At 64.0% G+C, this 25,210-nt stretch overlaps 1 protein-coding gene across 1 annotated transcript; it reads left to right on the top strand.

Moving 5' to 3' along the window:
- The first annotated feature begins 37 nt into the window (after positions 1–37).
- Positions 38–3,136, top strand: LOC139677351 (uncharacterized). Its single transcript, XM_071567225.1, has 4 exons — positions 38–715; positions 1,208–1,305; positions 1,485–1,570; positions 2,880–3,136. The coding sequence occupies exons 1-4, from the start codon at positions 38–40 to the stop codon at positions 2,906–2,908; spliced, it is 891 nt and encodes a 296-aa protein (XP_071423326.1). The 3' UTR covers positions 2,909–3,136.
- The last annotated feature ends 22,074 nt before the right edge of the window (positions 3,137–25,210 follow it).

Raw genomic sequence — 25,210 nt, forward strand, 5'->3', positions numbered from 1 at the left:
CCCGGCGGGCATTGGAGGTGGTGGGGGCTGGACTACGATGCAGTTCTTGGACATGTCCGGCAGGCGGCGCCAGCGAGGGAGAAGGGCCGGCGAGGGCGGGATTCGAACCGGCGTTTGGGCAGCGGTATCTGCATCGCTACTGCGCACGTGCGGATTAGAGAGCTTCGGCGGTACTGCGCAAGCGCGGAGTACGGAGCGCCGTCGGTACTGCTCATGCGCGGAGTACAGCGCGCCGTCCCAACTGCGCACGCGCGGAGTACAGCGCGCCGTCCCTACTGCGCACGCGCGGACTACAGCGCGCCGTCCCAACTGCGCACGCGCGGAGTACAGAGCGGTGTCGCTGCTGCGCATGCGCGGAGTACACAGCGCCGTCGCTACTGCGCACGCGCGGAGTGCAGCGCGCCGTCGCTACTGCGCATGCGCGGAGTACAGCGCGCCGTCCCTACTGCGCACGCGCGGAGTACAGAGCGGCGTCGCTATTGCGCATGCGCGGAGCACAGCGCGCCGTCCCTCCTGTGCTCGCCCGGAGTCCGCCTCTCTGTCTCTCCTGCTCGATGCCACATCCCGTGTTCGTTCATGGCGCTGTTTTCCCGCACCTGCCGCAGCCGGTGCCGCGGGAGCGCGCGGGGAACATCCCGCCGCCGGTGCGGCTGCTGCAGATGCGTTCCTGGAGCGCGGCGCCGGCACCATCGCCCGCAGCGCCGCCGCCAAGATCGTGAGTGCCGGGGCCGCGGGGCAGGGGCTGGGCTGGGCTGGGCCTCAGTGGCACTCCATGCACGGACAAATACTGTGCATGCAGCTCGGTGGGTGCTTTCCCGTCCTGGGGGTGAGGTGAATCCTGGGCTCCTCTGCTTTTGTCAGCCGAGATGGAAAATTCCTGCACTTGGTTTTGGCAAGTGGCAGTTTCCCAGAATTTTCTTGCCTTGTTTGCTTCCTGTGGAACATGTGGACCAGCAGAACTCTCAGGGCTTGTGTTCAGAACAGGCTTGAGGAGAGTGAGTGAGTGAGTGAGTGAGTGAGTGAGTGAGTGAGTGAGTGAGAAGGAGCCACACCGTGTCTTCCTTGTCCTGCACTGCAGGATCAGAATCCTGGTTTAGGTTAGGGATGCTTTTGCACTGGTGTGTGTCTTCGATGGTCAGAGCCAACTTTCTGCTGGGCCACTTAGGAAGAACAGTTGCCTAGAGCTTCATGTTTGCTTTCCTTGCAGCCTGGAGTGTTGGGGGGATTCCAGAAACTGATTGCCTCTAAAGCCAGTGATCCCCAAGGCTTTGACCTGCTAAACAGCATCATGGAGCATATGCCCCCGTGAGTATGAGCTCAAATTGCATTCAAAACTGACTTCTGTGGGCTTTGGTTCTGCAGTGTGCAGTCATGCCAAAGGTTAACACTTCAGGAGCAAAACAACTTTATCTGTGTTTTCTGTAAAGTGACAGCACCAGTCAAAGCCCACTATGAACTGAATAACTGTTCTTTTAAATTTCCAGTGAATCAGTTGACTGGTACAGGAAACAGGTCTTCATTCTGCTATTCCAAAGACTTCCAAGTTCCAAACCAACAAAACTTATCAAAAGTAAGTTCCTTGCTCTGAAAAGCTCCAGTGTGACACGAGTGGTTCAGAGTGTGCAGTTGCACAGATCAGGCATCCTGTACATGGGTGGGACTCTGGTGGCTCCAGGGACTTGCTCCAAATGCTCTGGAGTCAAGGGGGCATAAAGGGCAGTGGCCACAGCAGGTGACACTCCATGAAAACTGAGGGAATGGAACTAAAGGACTTGTGTAGTTCTCCTCCTTTCCTGGTGTGTGTGATGTCGTTACTTGTCTGAAAGTGTCTCCATTTAATCTCCAGCTAATAGCAACACACTTGCCCTGCCACACAGCACAGCCATTCTGACCACTGCTCTCTGCAGTTTGTGTTCATGCTGGGAAACATTCCATGCTTTTGTGTCATTTTGGCCTTCATGGGAATAAAGTTATGAGGAAGGGTTTACGTTCCTCTGTCAAAGCTGTGACACATTGTTGAAATCATCCCCAGGCAGATGGCCATGCTGATGAAATTCGTGATGTTATCTCTACACAGATCACACAAGGTCTGTTATTAATCCTTTAAAATCTGCTTGATGCCTCCTGTAGAGGAGCAAGAATTACAGGGTTCTTCCAATGGTGTTCCACCAACCAAATGGAAGTGGTGCTTCCAGCGTTCCACGTTTCAGTGTTGTGGTGCCCGAGAAGATGAGCAGTTTTTAGGCAAACTTTGGAGCAGCAACTTAATGCCCTTCACTAAAAGGGAATATTTATGAAGGCTGCCCTTCCTGTCTTCTTCTTAGAATGCATTTTGCTGCTGACTTTAAAGCAATTCTCTTGTTTTCATCTGGAGTTTTACTTTGTCCTTTTTCTCCTCTTCATTAACTAGTATGGCACAGGAAATGGGGCATGAGCTCTGCAGGAAATACTTGGCAGCATACAGCCAAAGGGAGTGTGTTCTGTTGGCTTGGGTTGTATTTCAGGCTGCTGTGCAGTTTTTGCCTTTGAAGCAGGAAAGAGTTGTCTCTCTGGCTAAAATGGCAAACGAGGTTTGGGGCTAATTTGACTGCCCAGGTCCCTCTCCTTTTGGGGTTCATTTCTGATTTTCTGCCCACAGTTCCTCACTGATAGTTCAAGTTACTGATCTCCTGAGCGGGTCATAAAAGGGAAGGATTGCTGTCTCTAGTTTCTGTCCTTTGTAACAAGTTTGTATGTGCAAACATCTATGTAAGAGGGCAGCACCTTAACAAATTGTCTTGTGTTCTCTGTTTCCTGGTGCTTTGTGTGGTTTCTGCTTTTCTTTGGTCACCATAGGGTGATAAATCGTTCTGATACTTTTTCTCTAACTGTCATACTAGGATGTTTGAAACGGGCTTGGAGAAAATGATGATTCCTGAAATCCAGAAAGCGTCTTGGAGAAGTTGAAAAGCAGATCCGTGCTGTTGGCATCACCAAGACATTAACAGAATGTCCTCCCGTGATGGACACTGAGTACCCCAAGCTGTGGTAGGTGCCACACTTCTTCAGGGTCTGCTGGTGATGCTGTTGGAGGTCTGGAAAGTAGGAGCTTTCACCAGAATAGGCCCCTCCAATAAACTCCTTTGGCATTTCTTCAGGCCCACTGTTGTGGTGAGGCTCAGCTTAAGGCTTTTCATACCTTTTCATCCTTCAGTCCACAAAGGAAAGTTTGTTTTCAAAGCAAATGGCAGAGCTGGTTTGAGATGTGTTTTATGGGGGTAGCCTGGATTTGGCTGAGTAGAGCTCCACTGAAGGGAATTAGGCTACTGTCAGCTTGCATTCCTTCTGGAAAGCTGGGCCCACTTTTGACTTGTAACTGTCATAGTCAGGAGGCCTGAGAATACTCACAACCTGACAGGCTGTAGTGTCTTAGCCTGAAAGTGGAATCTGGGGGAAAGCTCTCTGGAGACTGAAAGGCAGTCCAGCAGTCTGGGGGGTCAGGTAGCCCAAATTGAATGACGATAACTGGATCCAGGACTAGAACTCTTTTTGAATGTACTTAGAGGAAAATTGTAATCTGGAAAAGAATTCCTATTCTTGGGTTTGTATCACAACAATTTGACCTGATAAAAAATGAGGGCATTGCTGATGCTGTTAATATGAGCAGCTGCATTGTGCCTGGAAAGGACCCAGCCCCACAGTCCTAGTGCAGCTTCCCTGGGACAGGGACAGTGCCAGGAGTTAAGCAAGTCCCTGCAAAGGATGGAGTAAATCTGCTCCTCGTATCTGCAAGGAAAGACTGAGTAGTAGGGAAGGGGAGCATTTATATGCTGTATTGAGATTTCCATCTGCTCCCACGTGCAGCAGTGATGGGGTGGCTGGGTTTGGTCTGAGCCTGTGAGGATCAGCCCTAAACAACCCCACCCGACCAGAGGGCCCTGAATCCTCAAGGGAAATGTCCAGTAGGAACCAGACCAGTCGATAGTTATTGCAGAGGAAAAACCATGCGATAGAAAAGGTACTTCTGTTCTTCGTGGCAATCCTGTAATGCCTTGTGCAGTCTCTGTGTGCTGTTCTTGGAGTGACCACCCAGTGCGTGTCTAACAAAACCTGTTAGAAAGGTAGTCAGGGATTGGAATTGGGGTCTGATCCCTACAGACTCTTGCAAAGCCTGAAGGACTGCAGTGATGAGTGTGCTCAGCAAAGGAGGTTTCTCAGTATCTGCTCAGATTTCCCTCAGCTCTGGGGGCCTGGTGGCCAGCTGGAGGTGGCGGGGACACACATGGGACCCCTTGAGCTTTGTGGGAGGAGCTGGGGGTTGGCACGGTGCGATTTTTTGTTCTTTGGGTTTTTTTCCTGGTTTTTTGATTTCCTTTTTGAGCTTTGTGGTGCTAGGGAGAAAAATCTGGAAACAAATCAAACTGAAGGGATTTGCTGAGTTGCTTTGCAGAGAAGTGCCACCTTCAGAGGATGCACAAATCCACCAGGAAGTCAACGAAGGAGCTGTGGAAAGTGCAGCAGAGTGCAGGGAGCAGCCACTGTCCCAGCTCCCTGGTTTTGGGGGCATTAGTCCACCTACGGAAAGGAAAAAAGCCTCCCCGTCTTGTTTTCAGCCCTGCAGAGGAATGTCGTGTTCCAGAATTTCGGAGGGATTTGTGTGTGTCCTGTGCTGGCAGCTGCGTGTCTTGGGAGGCCATGGAGTGACATACATTGGGGGGACATGGGGGGACACGGGGAGGACATGGGGGAGGACACGGGGAGGACATGGGGGGACATGGGAAGACATCAGGGGGACATGGGGGTACATCGAGGGGACATGGGGAGGACATGAGGGAGATGGGGTGGACATGGGGGACGCAGGGGACATGGAGGAAACATGGGGGGAACATTGGGGACATGGGAAGGCTATGGGGGGACATGCAGGGGACATGGGACGTCCAGGGAAGTCCGAGAGGGCCCAGGGGGGTCCAGAGGGGTCCAAAGCGTTTTGGGGGGTCCAGGAGAGTTCAAGTTGGTCCAGGGGGTTTCCCTGGGGGTATGAGGGGGGGGTCCATGGGGGCCCTAGGAGGATTCAAGGTGGTCCAGGAATGTTCAGGAGGGTTCAGGGGGTTTTAAGGGAGTGGAAGGGGGTTTCACAGGGGTCCAAGGGGGTCCAGGAGAGATTCGGAGAGTCCAGGGGGTTTTGCGGGGGGTCCAGGAGTGTCCAGGGGAGTCTCAGAGGTGTCCAGAAAGGTTCGAAGGGGTCCAGAAGGGTCTAAGGAGGGTCCAAGGGGTCCCAGGCGGGTTTGAGAGGGGTCCAGGGGGCTTCAGGGGGTTTGGAGGGGTCCAGGGGAGTCCAAGTGTGATTCAAGAGGGTCCAAGGTTTTTGAGAGTGTCAAGGGGGGCTGGGGGGTGGTGCAAGGTGGTCCAAGAGAGTTGAGGAAAGTCCAAGGGGGGTCCAGGGGAGTTCAGGAGGGTCCAAAGCGATCCAGGAGAAGTCAGAGAGAAATGAGGGGGGTCTCACAGTGGATCGTGGGTCTCAGAGGAGTCACAGGGAGGTAAGAGTGGTCAGGGGGTGCCTGGGGAACTCAGGGACCCCCATTGCCCACAGCCCAGCAATGTCGGCCCTCGGGAACCTCCCTTGGGGACCCCGGGTGCCCGAAATGTCGTCCCTCGGGAACCCCCCCTTCGAGGAGCCCCAGCGCCCGAGGTGTCGCCCCTCGGCAACACCCCCTTGGGGAACCCCGGCGCCCGAGGTGTCGCCCCTTGGGCAACCCCCCTTCGGGGACCCCCAGCGCCCGAGGTGTCGCCCCTCGGCAACCCTCCCTTGGGGACCCCCGGCGCCCGAGGTGTCGCCCCTTGGACAACCTCCTTGGGGACCCCAGGGACCCCCAGAGATTCCCAGACACTCCCAGGGACACCCAGGGTCCCCCAGGAAGCTACAGAGATCTCCCAGAGAACCCCCAGTTTCCCCCAGAGACCCCCCAGAGACTGTCAGAGACCCCCCAGACACCCCAGGGACGCCCATAGACCCCCCCGACACCCCCCAGGGACTCCCAGATGCCCCCACGGACCCCCAGGGACCCCCCGGAGACCCCCAGAGACTCTCAGAGACCCCCCAGAGAGCCCACTGGGACTCCCCAGGGACCCCCAGAGAACCCCCCCAAGACCCCCAGGGACACCCCCAGACCAACAGGGACCCCCAGAGATCCCCCATAGATCACCAGGGACCGCCCAAGGACCCCCACAGAACCCCAGACACCTCCAGAGACTCCCAAGGGCCACCAGAAACTCCCAGAGACCCCTCAGGGACCCCCAGAGACTCCCAGACACCCCAGAGACTCCCAGAAACCCTCAGAGACCCCCCAGAGACTCCAAGAGACCCCCAGGGACCACCAGGAAGCCCCAGAGACTCTCAGAGACCTCCAGGGACTCCCAGACACCCACCGAGACCCCCCAGGGACCCCCAGACACCCGACAGGGACCCTCAGATGCCCCCAGAGACCCCCAGACCCCTCCAGGTACCCCCAGAGACCCTCCAGAGTCCCCCAGAGACTCTCAGAGATCCCCCAGGGACCCTCAGACACCCCCAGAGACTCCGAGACACTCCCAGAGACCCCCCAAGGGACCCTCAGAGACCCCAACGGACCCCCATAGATCCCCCAGAGACGCCTCCGAGACCCCCCAGGGACCCCCATAGACCCCCCAGAGATCACGAGAGACCCCCCAGAGACCCCTCCGAGACCCCCAGGGACCCCCAGGAACCCCCATGGACCGACCCTGGGACCCCCAGAGAACCCCAGGAATCCCCCATAGATCCCCCAGAGAACTCCATAGACCTCCAGACGCCCCCCGAGACCCCCCAGGGATACCCAGAGATCCCCAGACACCCCCCAGGGACCCTCAGACGCTCCCAGAGACCCCCAGAGACCCCCAGACCACTCCAGGGACCCCCAGACACCCTCAGAGACCCCCAGGGGCCACACAGAGACCCCCAGAGACTCTCAGAGACCCTTCATGAACACCCAGAGACCCCCAGAGATCCCCCAAGGACCCCCCAGAGACCCCCAACCACCCCCCAGGGGCCCCCACAGACCCCCAGAAACCCCCCCGTGACCCCTCAAGAACCCCCCTGAGGGTCCTCTGGAACACCCCAGAAACCCCCAGGCACCCCCTGAGACTCCAAGACACCCCCCAGAGACCCCCCAGAGACCCCCCAGGGACCCTCAGACACCCCCAGAAACTCCCAGAGATCCCCAGAGACCCTCAGGGACCCCCCAGGGACCCCCAGAGACCTCCCAGAGACGCCTCCGAGAACCCCCAGGGACCCCCATAGACCCACCAAGAGATCACGAGAGACCCCCCAGGAACCCCCAGAGACCCCTCCGAGATCCCCAGGGACCCTCAGGAACCCCCATGGACCGACCCTGGGACCCCCAGAGAACCCCAGGGACCCCCAGGAATCCCCCATAGATCCCCAAGAGAACTCCATAGCTCCCCCAGAGACTTCTAGAGACCCCCAGAGACCCTCTAGAGACCCCCAAAGACACCCCCAGACACACCCCAGAGACCCACAGGGACCCCCAGACACCCCCCGAGACCCCCAGGGATACCCAGAGACCCCCAGGGACCCTCAGACGCTCCCAGGGACCCCCAGAGACCCACAGACCCCTCCAGGGACCCCCAGACACCCTCAGAGACCCCCAGGGGCCACACAGAGACCCCCAGAGACTCTCAGAGACCCTCCATGGACACCCAGAGATCCCCCAGGGACCCCCCAGAGACCCCCAACCACCCCCCAGGGGCCCCCACAGACCCCCAGAAACCCCCCTGTGACCCCTCAAGAACCCCCCTGAGGATCCTCTGGAACACCCCAGAAACCCTCAGGCACCCCCTGAGACTCCAAGAGACCCCCCAGAGACCCCCCAGGGACCCTCAGACACCCCCAGAGACTCCCAAAGATCCCCAAAGACCCTCAGGGACCCCCCAGGGACCCCCAGAGACCTCCCAGAGACGTCTCCGAAACCCCCCAGGGACCCCCATAGACCCCCAGAGATCACGAGAGACCCTCCCAGGGACCCCCAGAGACCCCTCCAGAGATCCCTAGAGACCCCTCCGAGACCGCCAGGAACCCCCATGGACCGACCCTGGGACCCACATAGAACACCAGGGACCCACAGGAACCGCTCACAGATCCCCCAGAGAACTCCACAGATCCCCCAGAGACCTCCAGAGACCCCCCCAGAGACTCTCAGAGACCTCCAGGGACTCCCAGACACACGCCGAGACCCCCCAGGGACCCCCAGAGACCCCCAGACACCCGCCAGCGACCCTCAGAAGCACCCAGAGACCCCCAGAGATCCCCAGACCCCTCCAGGGACCCCCAGAGACCCCCAGAGACCCTCCAGAGACCCCCAGAGACTCTCAGAGATCCCACAGGGACCGCCCAAGGACCCCCACAGACCCTCAGACACCCCCAGAGACTCCCAGGGGCCCCCAGAAACTCCCAGAGACCCCTGAGGGACCCGCAGAGACCCCTGAGGGACCCCCAGAGACTCCCAGATACCCGCCAGGAACCCTCAGATGCCCCCAGAGACCCCCAGAGATCCCCAGAGACCCCCAGACCCCTCCAGGGACCCCCAGAGACCCTCCAGAGACCCCCAGAGACTCTCAGAGACCCCCCAGGGACCCCCAAGGACCCCCTAGGGAACCCTCACAGATCCCCAGAGACCCTCCTGTCACCCCCAAAGAACTCCCCTGGGGATCTCCTGGGACCCCCCAGAAACCCCCAGACACCCCCAGAGACTCCCAGAGACCCCCCAGGGACCCTCAGACAACCCCAGAGACTCATAGAGACCCCCAGAGACTTTCAGAGATCCCCCAGGGACCCACAGGAACCCCTCAAAGATCCACCAGAGACCCCCCAGGGACTCTCAGACGCCCCCAGAGACTCCCAGGGGCCCACAGAAACTCCCAGAGACCCCTCAGGGACCCGCAGAGACCTCCAGGGACCCCCAGAGACTCCCAGACACCCGACAGGAACCCTCAGATGCTCCCAGAGACCCCCAGAGAACGCCAGAGACCCCCAGAGACCCCCAGAGACTCTCAGAGATCCCCCAGAGACCCCACAGGGACCCCCAAGGACCCCCTAGGGACCCCCACAGATCCCCAGAGACCCCCCTTGGGGACCCCCAAAGAACTCCCCTGGGGATCTCCTGGGAGCCCCCAGAAACCCCCAGACACCCCCAGACACTCCCAGAGACCCCCCAGGGACCCTCAGACACCCCCAGAGACTCTCAGAGATCCCCCAGAGACCCCACAGGGACCCCAAAGGACCCCCTAGGGACCCCCACAGATCCCCAGAGACCCCCCAGGGACCCCCAAAGAACTCCCCTGGGGATCCCCTCGGACCCCCCAGAAATCCCCAGACACCCCCAGAGACTCCCAGAAATCCCCCAGGGACCCTCAGACACCCCCAGAGACTCCCAGAGACCCTCAGGGACCCCCCAGGCACCCCCACAGACCACCCAGAGATCACGAGATGCCCCCCAGGGACCTCCAGACACCCCTCCAGAGATCACGAGAAACCCCTCCGAGACCCCTAGGGACCTCCAGAGACCCCCAGGGACCTCCAGAGACCCCCAGGGACCCACCTTGGGACCCGCAGAGGAGCCCAGGGACCCACAGGAACCTCTCATAGATCCACCAGAGACCCCCATAGATCCCACAGAGACTTCCAGAGAACCCCAGAGACCTCCAGAGACACCCCAGAGACCCCCACAGAGATCCCCGGTGCCTGAAATGTCGTCCCTCGGGGAACCCCCTTGGGGACCCCCGGTGCCCGAAATGTCGTCCCTCGGGGAACCCCCTTGGGGAGCCCCGGCGCCCGAGGTGTCGCCCCTCGGCAGCCCCTCCCTTCGGGGACTTCCGGCGCCCAAAATGTCGCCCCTCGGCAACCACCCCCTGGGGAGCCCCGGTGCCCGAAATGTCGTCCCTCGGACAACCCCCTTGGGGACCCCCGGTGCCCGAAAAGCCGTCCCTCGGCCAACCTCCTTGGGGACCCCAGAGACTCCCAGAGGACCCCCCCAGGGACTCCACAGGGACCCCCAGAGACCCCAGAGATTCCCAGACACTCCCAGGGACACCCAGGCACCCCCCAGGGACCCCCAGGACGCTACAGAGATCTCCCAGAGAACCCCCAGTTTCCCCCAGAGACCCCCCAGAGACTGTCAGAGACCCCCAGACACCCCCAGACCCCCCAGGGACCCCCGTAGACCTACAAACACCCCCTAGGGACTCCCAGATGCCCCCACGGACCCCCAGGGCCCCCCCAAGGACCCCCCAGAGACCCCCAGAGACTCCTCAGAGACCCCCCAGGGACCCCCAGAGAGCCCACTGGGACTCCCCAGGGACCCCCAGAGACTCCCCATAGATCACCAGGGACCGCCCAAGGACCCCCGCAGACCCCCAGACACCCCCAGAGACTCCCAGGGGCCCCCAGAAACTCCCAGAGATCGCTGAGGGACCCGCAGAGACCCCTCAGGGACCCCCAGAGACTTCCAGACACCCCAGAGACTCCCAGAAACCCTCAGAGACCCCCCAGTGACCTCCAGAGACGCCAGAGACTCCAAGAGACCCCCATGGAGACCCCCAGGGACCACCAGAAAGCCCCAGAGACCCCCCAGAGACCCCCCAGGGACCACCAGAGACCCCCCAGAGATCCCCAGAGACCCCCAGACCCTCCAGGGATCCCCAGACACCCCCAGAGACACCCAGGGACCCCCAGAGACCCTCCATAGATCACCAGGGACCGCCCAAGGACCCCCACAGACCCGCAGACACCCCCAGAGACTCCCAGGGGCCCCCAGAAACTCCCAGAGACCCCTCAGGGACCCGCAGAGACCCCTGAGGGACCCCCAGAGACTTCCAGACACCCGCCAGGAACACTCAGATGCCCCCAGAGACCCCCAGAGATCCCCAGAGACCCCCAGACCCCTCCAGGAACCCCCAGACACCCCCAGAGACCCGCAGGGACCCCCAGGGACCCACGGAGACCCCCCAGAGACTCTCAGAGACCTCCAGGGACTCCCAGACACACGCCGAGACCTCCCAGGGACCCCCAGAGACCCCCAGACACTCGCCAGGGACCCTCAGATGCCCCCAGAGACCCCCAGAGATCCCCAGAGATCCCCAGACCCCTCCAGGGACCCCCAGACACCCCCAGAGACCCCCAGAGACCCCCAGGGACCCTCCAGAGACCCCGAGAGACTCTCAGAGATCCCCCAGAGACCCCACAGGGACCCCGAAGGACCCCCTAGGGACCCCCACAGATCCCCAGAGACCCCCCCTGTGACCCCCAAAGAACTCCCCTGGGGATCTCCTGGGACCCCCCAGAAGCCCCCAGACACCCCCAGAGACTCCCAGACACCCCCCAGGGACCCTCAGACACTCCTAGAGACTCATAGAGACCCCCAGACAACCCCAGAGACTCTCAGAGATCCCCCAGGGACCCACAGGAACCCCTCAAAGATCCACCAGAGACCCCCCAGGGACCCCCAAAGAACTCCCCTGGGGATTCCCTCGAACCCCCCAGAAATCCCAAAACATCCCCAGAGACTACTAGAGACCCCCCCAGGGACCCTCAGACACCCCCAGAGACTCCCAGAGACCCCCAGAGACCCTCAGGGACCCCCAGGGACCCATAGACCGCCCAGAGATCACGAGATGCCCCCCAGGGACCTCCAGACACCCCTCCAGAGATCACGAGAAACCCCTCCGAGACCCCCAGGGACCTCCAGAGACCCCCAGGGACCCACCTTTGGACCCCCAGAGGACCCCAGGGACCCACAGGAACCTCTCATAGATCCACCAGAGACCCCCATAGATCCCACAGAGACCTCCAGAGAACCCCAGAGACCACCAGAGATGCTCCAGAGACACCCCAGAGACCCCCACAGAGATCCCCGGTGCCCGAAATGTCGTCCCTCGGGGAACCCCCTTGGGGACCCCCGGTGCCCGAAATGTCGTCCCTCGGGGAACCCCCTTGGGGAGCCCCGGCGCCCGAGGTGTCGCCCCTCGGCAGCGCCTCCCTTCGAGAACTTCCGGCGCCCGAAATGTCGCCCCTCGGACAACCCCCTTGGGGATCCCCGGTGCCCAAAATGTCGTCCCTCGGGGAACCCCCTTGGGGGAGCCCCGGCGCCCGAGGTGTCGCCCCTCGGCAACGCCCCCCTTCGGGGAGCCCCGGCGCCCGAAATGTCGCCCCTTGGCAACCTCCCATTTGGGGACCCCCGGTGCCCGAGGTGTCGCCCCTCGGCAACCACCACTTGGGGAGCCCCGGTGCCCGAAATGTCGTCCCTCGGACAACCCCATTGCGGACCCACGGTGCTCGAAATGTCGTCCCTCGGCCAACCTCCTTGGGGACCCCAGACACCCCCAGAGGACCCCCCCAGGGACTCCACAGGGACCCCCAGAGACCCCAGAGATTCCCAGACACTCCCAGGGACACCCAGGGACCCCCCAGGGACCCCCAGGACGCTACAGAGATCTCCCAGAGAACCCCCAGTTTCCCCCAGAGACCCCCCAGAGACTGTCAGAGACCCCCAGACACCCCAGGGACCCCCCTAGACCTCCAGACACCCCCCAGGGACTCCCAGACGCCCCCACGGACCCCCAGGGCCCCCCAAAGGACCCCCCAGAGACCCCCAGAGACTCTCAGAGACCCCCCAGGGACCCCCAGAGAGCCCACTGGGACTCCCCAGGGACCCCCAGAGACTCCCCATAGATCACCAGGGACCGCCCAAGGACCCCCGCAGACCCCCAGACACCCCCAGAGACTCCCAGGGGCCCCCAGAAACTCCCAGAGATCGCTCAGGGACCCGCAGAGACCCCTCAGGGACCCCCAGAGACTTCCAGACACCCCAGAGACTCCCCGAAACCCTCAGAGACCCCCCAGGGACCTCCAGAGACCCCAGAGACTCCAAGAGACCCCCAGAGACCCCCACGGAGACCCCCAGGGACCACCAGAAAGCCCCAGAGACCCCCCAGAGACCCCCCCAGGGACCACCAGAGACCCCCCAGAGATTCTCAGAGACCTCCAAGGACTCCCAGACACCCGCCGAGACCCCCCAGGGACCCCCAGACACTTCCAGACACCCGCCAGGAACCCTCAGATGCCCCCAGAGACCCCCAGAGATCCCCAGAGACCCCCAGACCCCTCCAGGGACCCCCAGAGAACACCAGAGACCCGCAGGGACCCCCAGTGACCCCCAGAGACCCCCCAGAGACTCTCAGAGACCTCCAGGGACTCCCAGACACATGCCGAGACCTCCCAGGGACACCCAGAGACCTCCAGACACCCGCCAGGGACCCTCAGATGCCCCCAGAGACCCCCAGAGATCCCCAGAGACCCCCAGACCCCTTCCAGGGACCCCCAGACACCCCCAGAGACCCCCAGAGACCCCCAGGGACCCTCCAGAGACCCCGAGAGACTCTCAGAGGTCTCCCAGAGACCCCACAGGGACCCCCAAGGACCCCCTAGGGACCCCCACAGATCCCCAGAGACCCCCCCTGTGACGCTCAAAGAACTCCCCTGGGGATCTCCTGGGACCCCCCAGAAGCCCCCAGACACCCCCAGAGACTCCCAGACACCCCCCAGGGACCCTCAGACAACCCCAGAGACTCCCAGAGACCCCCAGAGAACCCCAAAGACTCTCAGAGATCCCCCAGGGACCCACAGGAACCCCTCAAATATCCACCAGAGACCCCCCAGGGACCCCCAAAGAACTCCCCTGGGGATCCCCTCGGACCCCCCAGAAATCCCCAGACACCCCCAGAGACTCCCAGAGACCCCCCAGGGACCCTCAGACACCCCCAGAGACTCCCAGAGAGCCCCAGAGACCCTCAGGGACCCACCTTTGGACCCCCAGAGGACCCCAGGGACCCACAGGAACCTCTCATAGATCCACCAGAGACCCCCATAGATCCCACAGAGACCTCCAGAGAACCCCAGAGACCACCAGAGATGCTCCAGAGACACCCCAGAGACCCCCACAGAGATCCCCGGTGCCCGAAATGTCGTCCCTCGGGGAACCCCCTTGGGGACCACCGGTGCTCGAAATGTCGTCCCTCGGCCAACCTCCTTGGGGACCCCAGACACCCCCAGAGGACCCCCCCAGGGACTCCACAGGGACCCCCAGAGACCCCAGAGATTCCCAGACACTCCCAGGGACACCCAGGGACCCCCCAGGGACCCCCAGGACGCTACAGAGATCTCCCAGAGAACCCCCAGTTTCCCCCAGAGACCCCCCAGAGACTGTCAGAGACCCCCAGACACCCCCAGACACCCCAGGGACCCCCCTAGACCTCCAGACACCCCCCAGGGACTCCCAGACGCCCCCACGGACCCCCAGGGCCCCCCCAAGGACCCCCCAGAGACCCCCAGAGACTCTCAGAGACCCCCCAGGGACCCCCAGAGAGCCCACTGGGACTCCCCAGGGACCCCCAGAGACTCCCCATAGATCACCAGGGACCGCCCAAGGACCCCCGCAGACCCCCAGACACCCCCAGAGACTCCCAGGGGCCCCCAGAAACTCCCAGAGATCGCTCACGGACCCGCAGAGACCCCTCAGGGACCCCCAGAGACTTCCAGACACCCCAGAGACTCCCAGAAACCCTCAGAGACCCCCCAGGGACCTCCAGAGACCCCAGAGACTCCAAGAGACCCCCAGAGACCCCCAGGGAGACCCCCAGGGACCACCAGAAAGCCCCAGAGACCCCCCAGGGACCCCCCAGGGACCACCAGAGACCCCCCAGAGATTCTCAGAGACCTCCAGGGACTCCCAGACACCCGCCGAGACCCCCCAGGGACCCCCAGAGACCCTCCATAGATCACCAGGGACCGCCCAAGGACCCCCACAGACCCCCAGACACCCCCAGAGACTCCCAGGGGCCCCCATAAACTCCCAGAGACCCCTCAGGGACCCACAGAGACCCCTGAGGGACCCCCAGAGACTTCCAGACACCCGCCAGGAACCCTCAGATGCCCCCAGAGACCCCCAGAGATCCCCAGAGACCCCCAGACCCCTCCAGGGACCCGCAGAGAACACCAGAGACCCGCAGGGACACCCAGGGACCCCCAGAGACCCCCCAGAGACTCTCAGAGACCTCCAGCGACTCCCAGACACATGCCGAGACCTCCCAGAGACCCCCAGACACCCGCCAGGGACCCTCAGATGCCCCCAGAGACCCCCAGAGATCCCCAGAGACCCCAGACCCCTCCAGACACCCCCAGACACCCCCAGAGACCCGCAGGGACCCCCAGAGACCCTCCAGAGACCCCCAGAGACTCTCAGAGATCCCCCAGAGACCCCACAGGGACCTCCAAGGACCCCCTAGGGACCCCCACAGATCCCCAGAGACCCCCCTGTGACCCCCAAAGAACTCCCCTGGGGATCTCCTGGGACCCCCCAGAAACCCCCAGACAACCCCAGAGACTCCCAGAGACCCCCCAGGGACCCTCAGACACCCCCAGAGACTCCCAGAAACCCCCAGACACCCGCAGGGACCCACCTTTGGACCCCCAGAGGACCCCAGGGACCCACAGGAACCTCTCATAGATCCACCAGAGACCCCCATAGATCCCACAGAGACCTCCAGAGAACCCCAGAGACCACCAGAGATGCTCCAGAGACACCCCAGAGACCCCCACAGAGATCCCCGGTGCCCGAAATGTCGTCCCTCGGGGAACCCCCTTGGGGATCCCCGGTGCCCGAAATGTCGTCCCTCGGGGAACCCCCTTGGGGAGCCCCGGCGCCCGAGGTGTCGCCCCTTGGCAGCCCCTCCCTTCGGGGACTTCCGGCGCCCGAAATGTCGCCCCTCGGGGAAGCCCATTTGGGGACCCCCGCTGCCCGAAATGCCGTCCCTCGGCCAAACTCCTTGGGGACCCCAGAGACCCCCAGAGGACCCCCCCAGGGACTCCACAGGGACCCCCAGGACGCTACAGAGATCTCCCAGAGAACCCCCAGTTTCCCCCAGAGACCCCCCAGAGACTGTCAGAGACCCCCAGACACCCCCAGACACCCCAGGGAACCCCCTAGACCTCCAGACACCCCCCAGGGACTCCCAGACGCCCCCACGGACCCCCAGGCCCCCCCCAGGGACCCCCCAGAGACCCCCAGAGACTCTCAGAGACCCCCCAGGGACCCCAGAGAGCCCACTGGGACTCCCCAGGGACCCCCAGAGACCCTCCATAGATCACCAGGGACCGCCCAAGGACCCCCGCAGACCCCCAGACACCCCCAGAGACTCCCAGGGGCCCCCAGAAACTCCAAGAGATCCCTCAGGGACCCGCAGAGACCCCTCAGGGACCCCCAGAGACTTCCAGACACCCCAGAGACTCCCAGAAACCCTCAGAGACCCCCCAGGGACCTCCAGAGACCCCAGAGACTCCAAGAGACCCCCAGAGACCCCCAGGGAGACCCCCAGGGACCACCAGAAAGCCCCAGAGACCCCCCAGGGACCACCAGAGACTCCCCCAGAGATTCTCAGAGACCTCCAGGGACTCCCAGACACCCGCCGAGACCCCCCAGGGACCCCCAGAGACCCTCCATAGATCACCAGGGAACGCCCAAGGAGCCCCACAGACCCCCAGACACCCCCAGAGACTCCCAGGGGCCCCCAGAAACTCCCAGAGACCCTTGAGGGACCCGCAGAGACCCCTGAGGGACCCCCAGAGACTTCCAGACACCCGCCAGGAACCCTCAGATGCCCCCAGAGACCCCCAGAGATCCCCAGAGACCCCCAGACCCCTCCAGGGACCCCCAGACACCCCCAGAGACCCGCAGGGACACCCAGGGACCCCCAGAGACACCCCAGAGACTCTAAGAGACCTCAAGGGACTCCCAGACACACGCCGAGACCCCCCAGGGACACCCAGAGACCCCCAGACACCTGCCAGGGACCCTCAGATGCCCCCAGACACCCCCAGAGATCCCCAGAGACCCCCAGACCCCTCCAGGGACCCCCAGACACACCCAGAGACCCCCAGAGACCCCCAGGGACCACCAGAGACTCTCCAGAGACCCCGAGAGACTCTCAGAGATCCCCCAGACACCCCACAGGGACCCCCAAGGACCCCCTAGGGACCCCCACAGATCCCCAGAGACCCCCCCTGTGACCCCCAAAGAACTCCCCATGGGATTTCCTGGGACCCCCCAGAAACCCCCAGACACCCCCAGAGGCTCCCAGAGACCCCCCAGGGACCCTCAGACACCCCCAGAGACTCATAGAGACCCCCAGACACCCCCAGAGACTCTCAGAGATCCCCCAGGGACCCATAGGAACCCCTCAAAGATCCACCAGAGACCCCCCAGGGACCCCCAAAGAATTCCCCTGGGGATCCCCTCGGACCCCCCAGAAATCCCCAGACACCCCCAGAGACTCCCAGAGACCCCCCAGGGACCCTCAGACACCCCCAGAGACTCCCAGAAACCCCCAGACACCCTCAGGGACCCACCTTTGGACCCCCAGAGGACCCCAGGGACCCACAGGAACCTCTCATAGATCCACCAGAGACCCCCATAGATCCCACAGAGACCTCCAGAGAACCCCAGAGACCACCAGAGATGCTCCAGAGACACCCCAGAGACCCCCACAGAGATCCCCGGTGCCCGAAATGTCGTCCCTCGGGGAACCCCCTTGGGGACCCCCGGTGCCCGAAATGTCGTCCCTCGGGGAACCCCCCTGGGGAGCCCCGGCGCCCGAGGTGTCGCCCCTCGGCAGCCCCTCCCTTCGGGGACTTCCGGCGCCCGAAATGTCGCCCCTCGGCAACCACCCCGTGGGGAGCCCCGGTGCCCGAAATGTCGTCCCTCGGACAACCCCCTTGGGGACCCACGGTGCCCGAAATGCCGTCCCTCGGCCAACCTCCTTGGGGACCCCAGAGACCTCCAGAGGACCCCCCCAAGGACTCCACAGGGACCCCCAGAGACCCCAGAGATTCCCAGACACTCCCAGGGACACCCAGGGACCCCCCAGGGACCCCCAGGACGCTACAGAGATCTCCCAGAGAACCCCCAGTTTCCCCCAGAGACCCCCCAGAGACTGTCAGAGACCCCCAGACACCCCCAGACACCCCAGGGAACCCCCTAGACCTCCAGACACCCCCAGGGACTCCCAGACGCCCCCACGGACCCCCAGGGCCCCCCCAGGAACCCCCCAGAGACCCCCAGAGACTCTCAGAGACCCCCCAGGGACCCCCAGAGAGCCCACTGGGACTCCCCAGGGACCCCCAGAGACTCCCCATAGATCACCAGGGACCGCCCAAGGACCCCCGCAGACCCCCAGACACCCCCAGAGACTCCCAGGGGCCCCCAGAAACTCCCAGAGATCGCTCACGGACCCGCAGAGACCCCTCAGGGACCCCCAGAGACTTCCAGACACCCCAGAGACTCCCAGAAACCCTCAGAGACCCCCCAGGGACCTCCAGAGACCCCAGAGACTCCAAGAGACCCCCAGAGACCCCCAGGGAGACCCCCAGGGACCACCAGAAAGCCCCAGAGACCCCCCAGGGACCCCCCAGGGACCACCAGAGACCCCCCCAGAGATTCTCAGAGACCTCCAGGGACTCCCAGACACCCGCCGAGACCCCCCAGGGACCCCCAGAGACCCTCCATAGATCACCAGGGACCGCCCAAGGACCCCCACAGACCCCCAGACACCCCCAGAGACTCCCAGGGGCCCCCATAAACTCCCAGAGACCCCTCAGGGACCCACAGAGACCCCTGAGGGACCCCCAGAGACTTCCAGACACCCGCCAGGAACCCTCAGATGCCCCCAGAGACCCCCAGAGATCCCCAGAGACCCCCAGACCCCTCCAGGGACCCGCAGAGAACACCAGAGACCCGCAGGGACACCCAGGGACCCCCAGAGACCCCCCAGGGACTCTCAGAGACCTCCAGCGACTCCCAGACACATGCCGAGACCTCCCAGGGACCCCCAGACACCCGCCAGGGACCCTCAGATGCCCCCAGAGACCCCCAGAGATCCCCACAGACCCCAGACCCCTCCAGACACCCCCAGACACCCCCAGAGACCCGCAGGGACCCCCAGAGACCCTCCAGAGACCCCCAGAGACTCTCAGAGATCCCCCAGAGACCCCACAGGGACCTCCAAGGACCCCCTAGGGACCCCCACAGATCCCCAGAGACCCCCCTGTGACCCCCAAAGAACTCCCCTGGGGATCTCCTGGGACCCCCCAGAAACCCCCAGACACCCCCAGAGACTCCCAGAGACCCCCCAGGGACCCTCAGACACCCCCAGAGACTCCCAGAAACCCCCAGACACCCGCAGGGACCCACCTTTGGACCCCCAGAGGACCCCAGGGACCCACAGGAACCTCTCATAGATCCACCAGAGACCCCCATAGATCCCACAGAGACCTCCAGAGAACCCCAGAGACCACCAGAGATGCTCCAGAGACACCCCAGAGACCCCCACAGAGATCCCCGGTGCCCGAAATGTCGTCCCTCGGGGAACCCCCTTGGGGAGCCCCGGTGCCCGAAATGTCGTCCCTCGGGGAACCCCCTTGGGGAGCCCCGGCGCCCGAGGTGTCGCCCCTCGGCAGCCCCTCCCTTCGGGGACTTCCGGCGCCCGAAATGTCGCCCCTCGGGGAAGCCCATTTGGGGACCCCCGCTGCCCGAAATGCCGTCCCTCGGCCAAACTCCTTGGGGACCCCAGAGACCCCCAGAGGACCCCCCCAGGGACTCCACAGGGACCCCCAGGACGCTACAGAGATCTCCCAGAGAACCCCCAGTTTCCCCCAGAGACCCCCCAGAGACTGTCAGAGACCCCCAGACACCCCCAGACACCCCAGGGACCCCCCTAGACCTCCAGACACCCCCCAGGGACTCCCAGACGCCCCCACGGACCCCCAGGGCCCCCCCAGGAACCCCCCAGAGACCCACAGAGACTCTCAGAGACCCCCCAGGGACCCCCAGAGAGCCCACTGGGACTCCCCAGGGACCCCCAGAGACTCCCCATAGAGCACCAGGGACCGCCCAAGGACCCCCGCAGACCCCCAGACACCCCCAGAGACTCCCAGGGGCCCCCAGAAACTCCCAGAGATCGCTCACGGACCCGCAGAGACCCCTCGGGGACCCCCAGAGACTTCCAGACACCCCAGAGACTCCCAGAAACCCTCAGAGACCCCCCAGGGACCTCCAGAGACCCCAGAGACTCCAAGAGACCCCCAGGGACCCCCAGAAAGCCCCAGAGACCCCCCAGAGACCCCCCAGGGACCACCAGAAACCCCCCCAGAGATTCTCAGAGACCTCCAAGGACTCCCAGACACCCGCCGAGACCCCCCAGGGACCCCCAGAGACCCTCCATAGATCACCAGGGACCGCCCAAGGACCCCCACAGACCCCCAGACACCCCAGAGACTCCCAGGGGCCCCCAGAAACTCCCAGAGACCCCTAAGGGACCCGCAGAGACCCCTGAGGGACCCCCAGAGACTTCCAGACACCCGCCAGGAACCCTCAGATGCCCCCAGAGACCCCCAGAGATCCCCAGAGACCCCCAGACCCCTCCAGGGACCCCCAGAGACCCCCAGACCCCTCCAGGGACACCCAGAGAACACCAGAGACCCGCAGAGACCCCCAGAGACCCCCCAGAGACTCTCAGAGACCTCCAGGGACTCCCAGACACACGCCGAGACCTTCCAGGGACCCCCGGAGACCCGCAGACACCCGCCAGGGACCCTCAGATGCCCCCAGAGACCCCCAGAGATCCCCAGAGACCCCCAGACCCCTCCAGGGACCCCCAGACACCCCCAGAGCCCCGCAGGGACCCCCAGAGACCCTCCAGAGACCCCCAGAGACTCTCAGAGATCCCCCAGAGACCCCACAGGGACCCCCAAGGACCCCCTAGGGACCCCCACAGATCCCCAGAGACCCCCCCTGTGACCCCCAAAGAACTCCCCTGGGGATCTCCTGGGACCCCCAGAAACCCCCAGACACCCCCAGAGACTCCCAGAGATCCCCCAGAAACCCTCAGACACCCCCAGAGACTCCCAGAGACCCCCAGCGACCCTCAGGGACCCACCTTTGGACCCCCAGAGGACCCCAGGGACCCACAGGAACCCCTCATAGATCCACCAGAGACCCCCATAGATCCCACAGAGACCTCCAGAGAACCCCAGAGACCACCAGAGATGCTCCAGAGACACCCCAGAGACCCCCACAGAGATCCCCGGTGCCCGAAATGTTGTCCCTCGGACAACCCCCTTGGGGACCACCGGTGCCCGAGGTGTCGCCCCTCGGCAGCCCCTCCCTTCGAGAACTTCCGGCGCCCGAAATGTCGCCCCTCGGCAACCACCCCGTGGGGAGCCCCGGTGCCCGAAATGTCGTCCCTCGGACAACCCCCTTGGGGATCCCCGGTGCCCAAAATGTCGTCCCTCGGGGAACCCCCTTGGGGGACCCCCGGTGCCCGAGGTGTCGCCCCTGGGCAACCACCAGTTGGGGACCCGCGGTGCTTGAAATGTCGTCCCTCGGACAACCCCCTTGGGGACCCCCGGTGCTCGAAATGTCGTCCCTCAGCCAAACTCCTTGGGGACCCAAGAGACCCCCAGAGGACCCCCCCAGGGACTCCACAGGGACCCCCAGAGACCCCAGAGATTCCCAGACACTCCCAGGGACACCCAGGGACCCCCCAGGGACCCCCAGGACGCTACAGAGATCTCCCAGAGAACCCCCAGTTTCCCCCAGAGACCCCCCAGAGATGTCAGAGACCCCCAGACACCCCCAGACACCCCAGGGACCCCCCTAGACCTCCAGACACCCCTCAGGGACTCCCAGACGCCCCCACGGACCCCCAGGCCCCCCCCAGGAACCCCCCAGAGACCCACAGAGACTCTCAGAGACCCCCCAAGGACCCCCAGAGAGCCCACTGGGACTCCCCAGGGACCCCCAGAGACTCCCCATAGATCACCAGGGACCGCCCAAGGACCCCCGCAGACCCCCAGACACCCCCAGAGACTCCCAGGGCCCCCCAGAAACTCCAAGAGATCCCTCAGGGACCCGCAGAGACCCCTCAGGGACCCCCAGAGACTTCCAGACACCCCAGAGACTCCCAGAAACCCTCAGAGACCCCCCAGCGACCTCCAGAGACCCCAGAGACTCCAAGAGACCCCCAGAGACCCCCACGGAGACCCCCAGGGACCACCAGAAAGCCCCAGAGACCCCCCAGAGACCCCCCAGGGACCACCAGAGACTCCCCCAGAGATTCTCAGAGACCTCCAGGGACTCCCAGACACCCGCCGAGACCCCCCAGGGATCCCCAGAGACCCTCCATAGATCACCAGGGACCGCCCAAGGACCCCCACAGACCCCCAGACACCCCCAGAGACTCCCAGGGGCCCCCAGAAACTCTCAGAGACCCCTCAGGGACCCGCAGAGACCCCTGAGGGACCCCCAGAGACTTCCAGACACCCGCCAGGAACCCTCAGATGCCCCCAGAGACCCCCAGAGATCCCCAGAGACCCCCAGACCCCTCCAGAGACCCCCAGAGACCCCCAGACCCCTCCAGGGACACCCAGAGACCCCCAGAGACCCGCAGGGACCCCCACAGACCCCCAGAGACCCCCCAGAGACTCTCAGAGACCTCCAGGGACTCCCAGACACACGCCGAGACCTTCCAGGGACCCCCGGAGACCCGCAGACACCCGCCAGGGACCCTCAGATGCCCCCAGAGACCCCCAGAGATCCCCAGAGACCCCCAGACCCCTCCAGGGACCCCCAGACACCCCCAGAGACCCCCAGGGACCCCCAGAGACCCTCCAGAGACCCCCAGAGACTCTCAGAGATCCCCCAGAGACCCCACAGGGACCCCCAAGGACCCCCTAGGGACCCCCACAGATCCCCAGAGACCCCCCTGTGACCCCCAAAGAACTCCCCTGGGGATCTCCTGGGACCCCCCAGAAACCCCCAGACACCCCCAGAGACTCCCAGAGACCCCTCAGAAACCCTCAGACACCCCCAGAGACTCCCAGAGACCCCCAGCGACCCTCAGGGACCCACCTTTGGACCCCCAGAGGACCCCAGGGACCCACAGGAACCCCTCATAGATCCACCAGGGACCCCCATAGATCCCACAGAGACCTCCAGAGAGCCCCAGAGACCACCAGAGATGCTCCAGAGACACCCCAGAGACCCCCACAGAGATCCCCGGTGCCCGAAATGTTGTCCCTCGGACAACCCCCTTGGGGACCACCGGTGCCCGAAATGTCGTCCCTCGGGGAACCCCCTTGGGGAGCCCCGGCGCCCGAGGTGTCGCCCCTCGGCAGCCCCTCCCTTCGAGAACTTCCGGCGCCCGAAATGTCGCCCCTCGGCAACCACCCCGTGGGGATCCCCGGTGCCCGAAATGTCGTCCCTCGGACAACCCCCTTGGGGATCCCCGGTGCCCAAAATGTCGTCCCTCGGGGAACCCCCTTGGGGGAGCCCCGGCGCCCGAGGTGTCGCCCCTCGGCAACGCCCCCCTTCGGGGAGCCCCGGCGCCCGAAATGTCACCCCTTGGCAACCTCCCATTTGGGGACCCCCGGTGCCCGAGGTGTCGCCCCTGGGCAACCACCACTTGGGGACCCGCGGTGCTTGAAATGTCGTCCCTCGGACAACCCCCTTGGGGACCCCCGATGCTCGAAATGTCGTCCCTCAGCCAAACTCCTTGGGGACCCAAGAGACCCCCAGAGGACCCCCCCAGGGACTCCACAGGGACCCCCAGAGACCCCAGAGATTCCCAGACACTCCCAGGGACACCCAGGGACCCCCCAGGGACTCCCAGGACGCTACAGAGATCTCCCAGAGAACCCCCAGTTTCCCCCAGAGACCCCCCAGAGACTGTCAGAGACCCCCAGACACCCCCAGACACCCCAGGGACCCCCCTAGACCTCCAGACACCCCTCAGGGACTCCCAGATGCCCCCACGGACCCCCAGGGCCCCCCAGGAACCCCCCAGAGACCCACAGAGACTCTCAGAGACCCCCCAGGGACCCCCAGAGAGCCCACTGGGACTCCCCAGGGACCCCCAGAGACTCCCCATAGAGCACCAGGGACCGCCCAAGGACCCCCGCAGACCCCCAGACACCCCCAGAGACTCCCAGGGGCCCCCAGAAACTCCAAGAGATCCCTCAGGGACCCGCAGAGACCCCTCAGGGACCCCCAGAGACTTCCAGACACCCCAGAGACTCCCAGAAACCCTCAGAGACCCCCCAGGGACCTCCAGAGACCCCAGAGACTCCAAGAGACCCCCAGAGACCCCCACGGAGAACCCCAGGGACCACCAGAAAGCCCCAGAGACCCCCCAGAGACCCCCCAGAGACCACCAGAGACTCCCCCAGAGATTCTCAGAGACCTCCAGGGACTCCCAGACACCCGCCGAGACCCCCCAGGGATCCCCAGAGACCCTCCATAGATCACCAGGGACCGCCCAAGGACCCCCACAGACCCCCAGACACCCCCAGAGACTCCCAGGGGCCCCCAGAAACTCCCAGAGACCCCTCAGGGACCCCAGAGAATCCCAGACACCCGCCAGGAACCCTCAGATTCCCTCAGAGACCCCCAGAGATCCCCAGAGACCCCCAGACCCCTCCAGGGACCCCCAGACACCCCCAGAGACCCGCAGGGACACCCAAGGACCCCCAGAGACCCCCCAGAGACTCTCAGAGACCTCCAGGGACTCCCAGACACACGCCGAGACCCCCCAGGGACCCCCAGAGACCCCCAGACACCTGCCAGGGACTCTCAGATGACCCCAGAGACCCCCAGAGATCCCCAGAGACCCCCAGACCCCTCCAGGGACCCCCAGACACTCCCAGAGACCCCCAGGGACCCCCAGAGACCCTCCAGAGACCCCCAGAGACTCTCAGAGATCCCCCAGGGTTCCCACAGGGACCCCCAAGGACCCCCTAGGGACCCCCACAGATCCCCAGAGACCCCCCCCTGTGACCCCAAAACAGTCCCCTGGGGATCTCCTGGGACCCCCAGAAACCCCCAGACACACCCAGAGACTCCCAGAGACCCCCCAGGGACCCTCAGACACCCCTAGAGACTCATAGAGACCCCCAGAGAACCCCAGAGACTCTCAGAGATCCCCCAGGGACCCACAGGAACCCCTCAAAGATCCACCAGAGACCCCCCAGGGACCCCCAAAGAACTCCCCTGGGGATCCCCTCGGACCCCCCAGAAATCCCCAGACACCCCCAGAG

The sequence above is a fragment of the Pithys albifrons genome, chromosome 12 (assembly GCF_047495875.1).
Source record: "Pithys albifrons albifrons isolate INPA30051 chromosome 12, PitAlb_v1, whole genome shotgun sequence".
In the NCBI taxonomy this organism is placed as follows: Eukaryota; Metazoa; Chordata; class Aves; order Passeriformes; family Thamnophilidae; genus Pithys; species Pithys albifrons.

Bases quoted from the DNA above. Each gene is read 5' to 3' on its own strand.
- LOC139677351 (XM_071567225.1), top strand. From the start codon at position 38: ATGCAGTTCTTGGACATGTCCGGCAGGCGGCGCCAGCGAGGGAGAAGG. The intron at 716-1,207 runs GTGAGTGCCGGG...CTTTCCTTGCAG, and splicing joins GCAGCGCCGCCGCCAAGATC to CCTGGAGTGTTGGGGGGATT. The intron at 1,571-2,879 runs GTAAGTTCCTTG...CTGTCATACTAG, and splicing joins ACCAACAAAACTTATCAAAA to GATGTTTGAAACGGGCTTGG.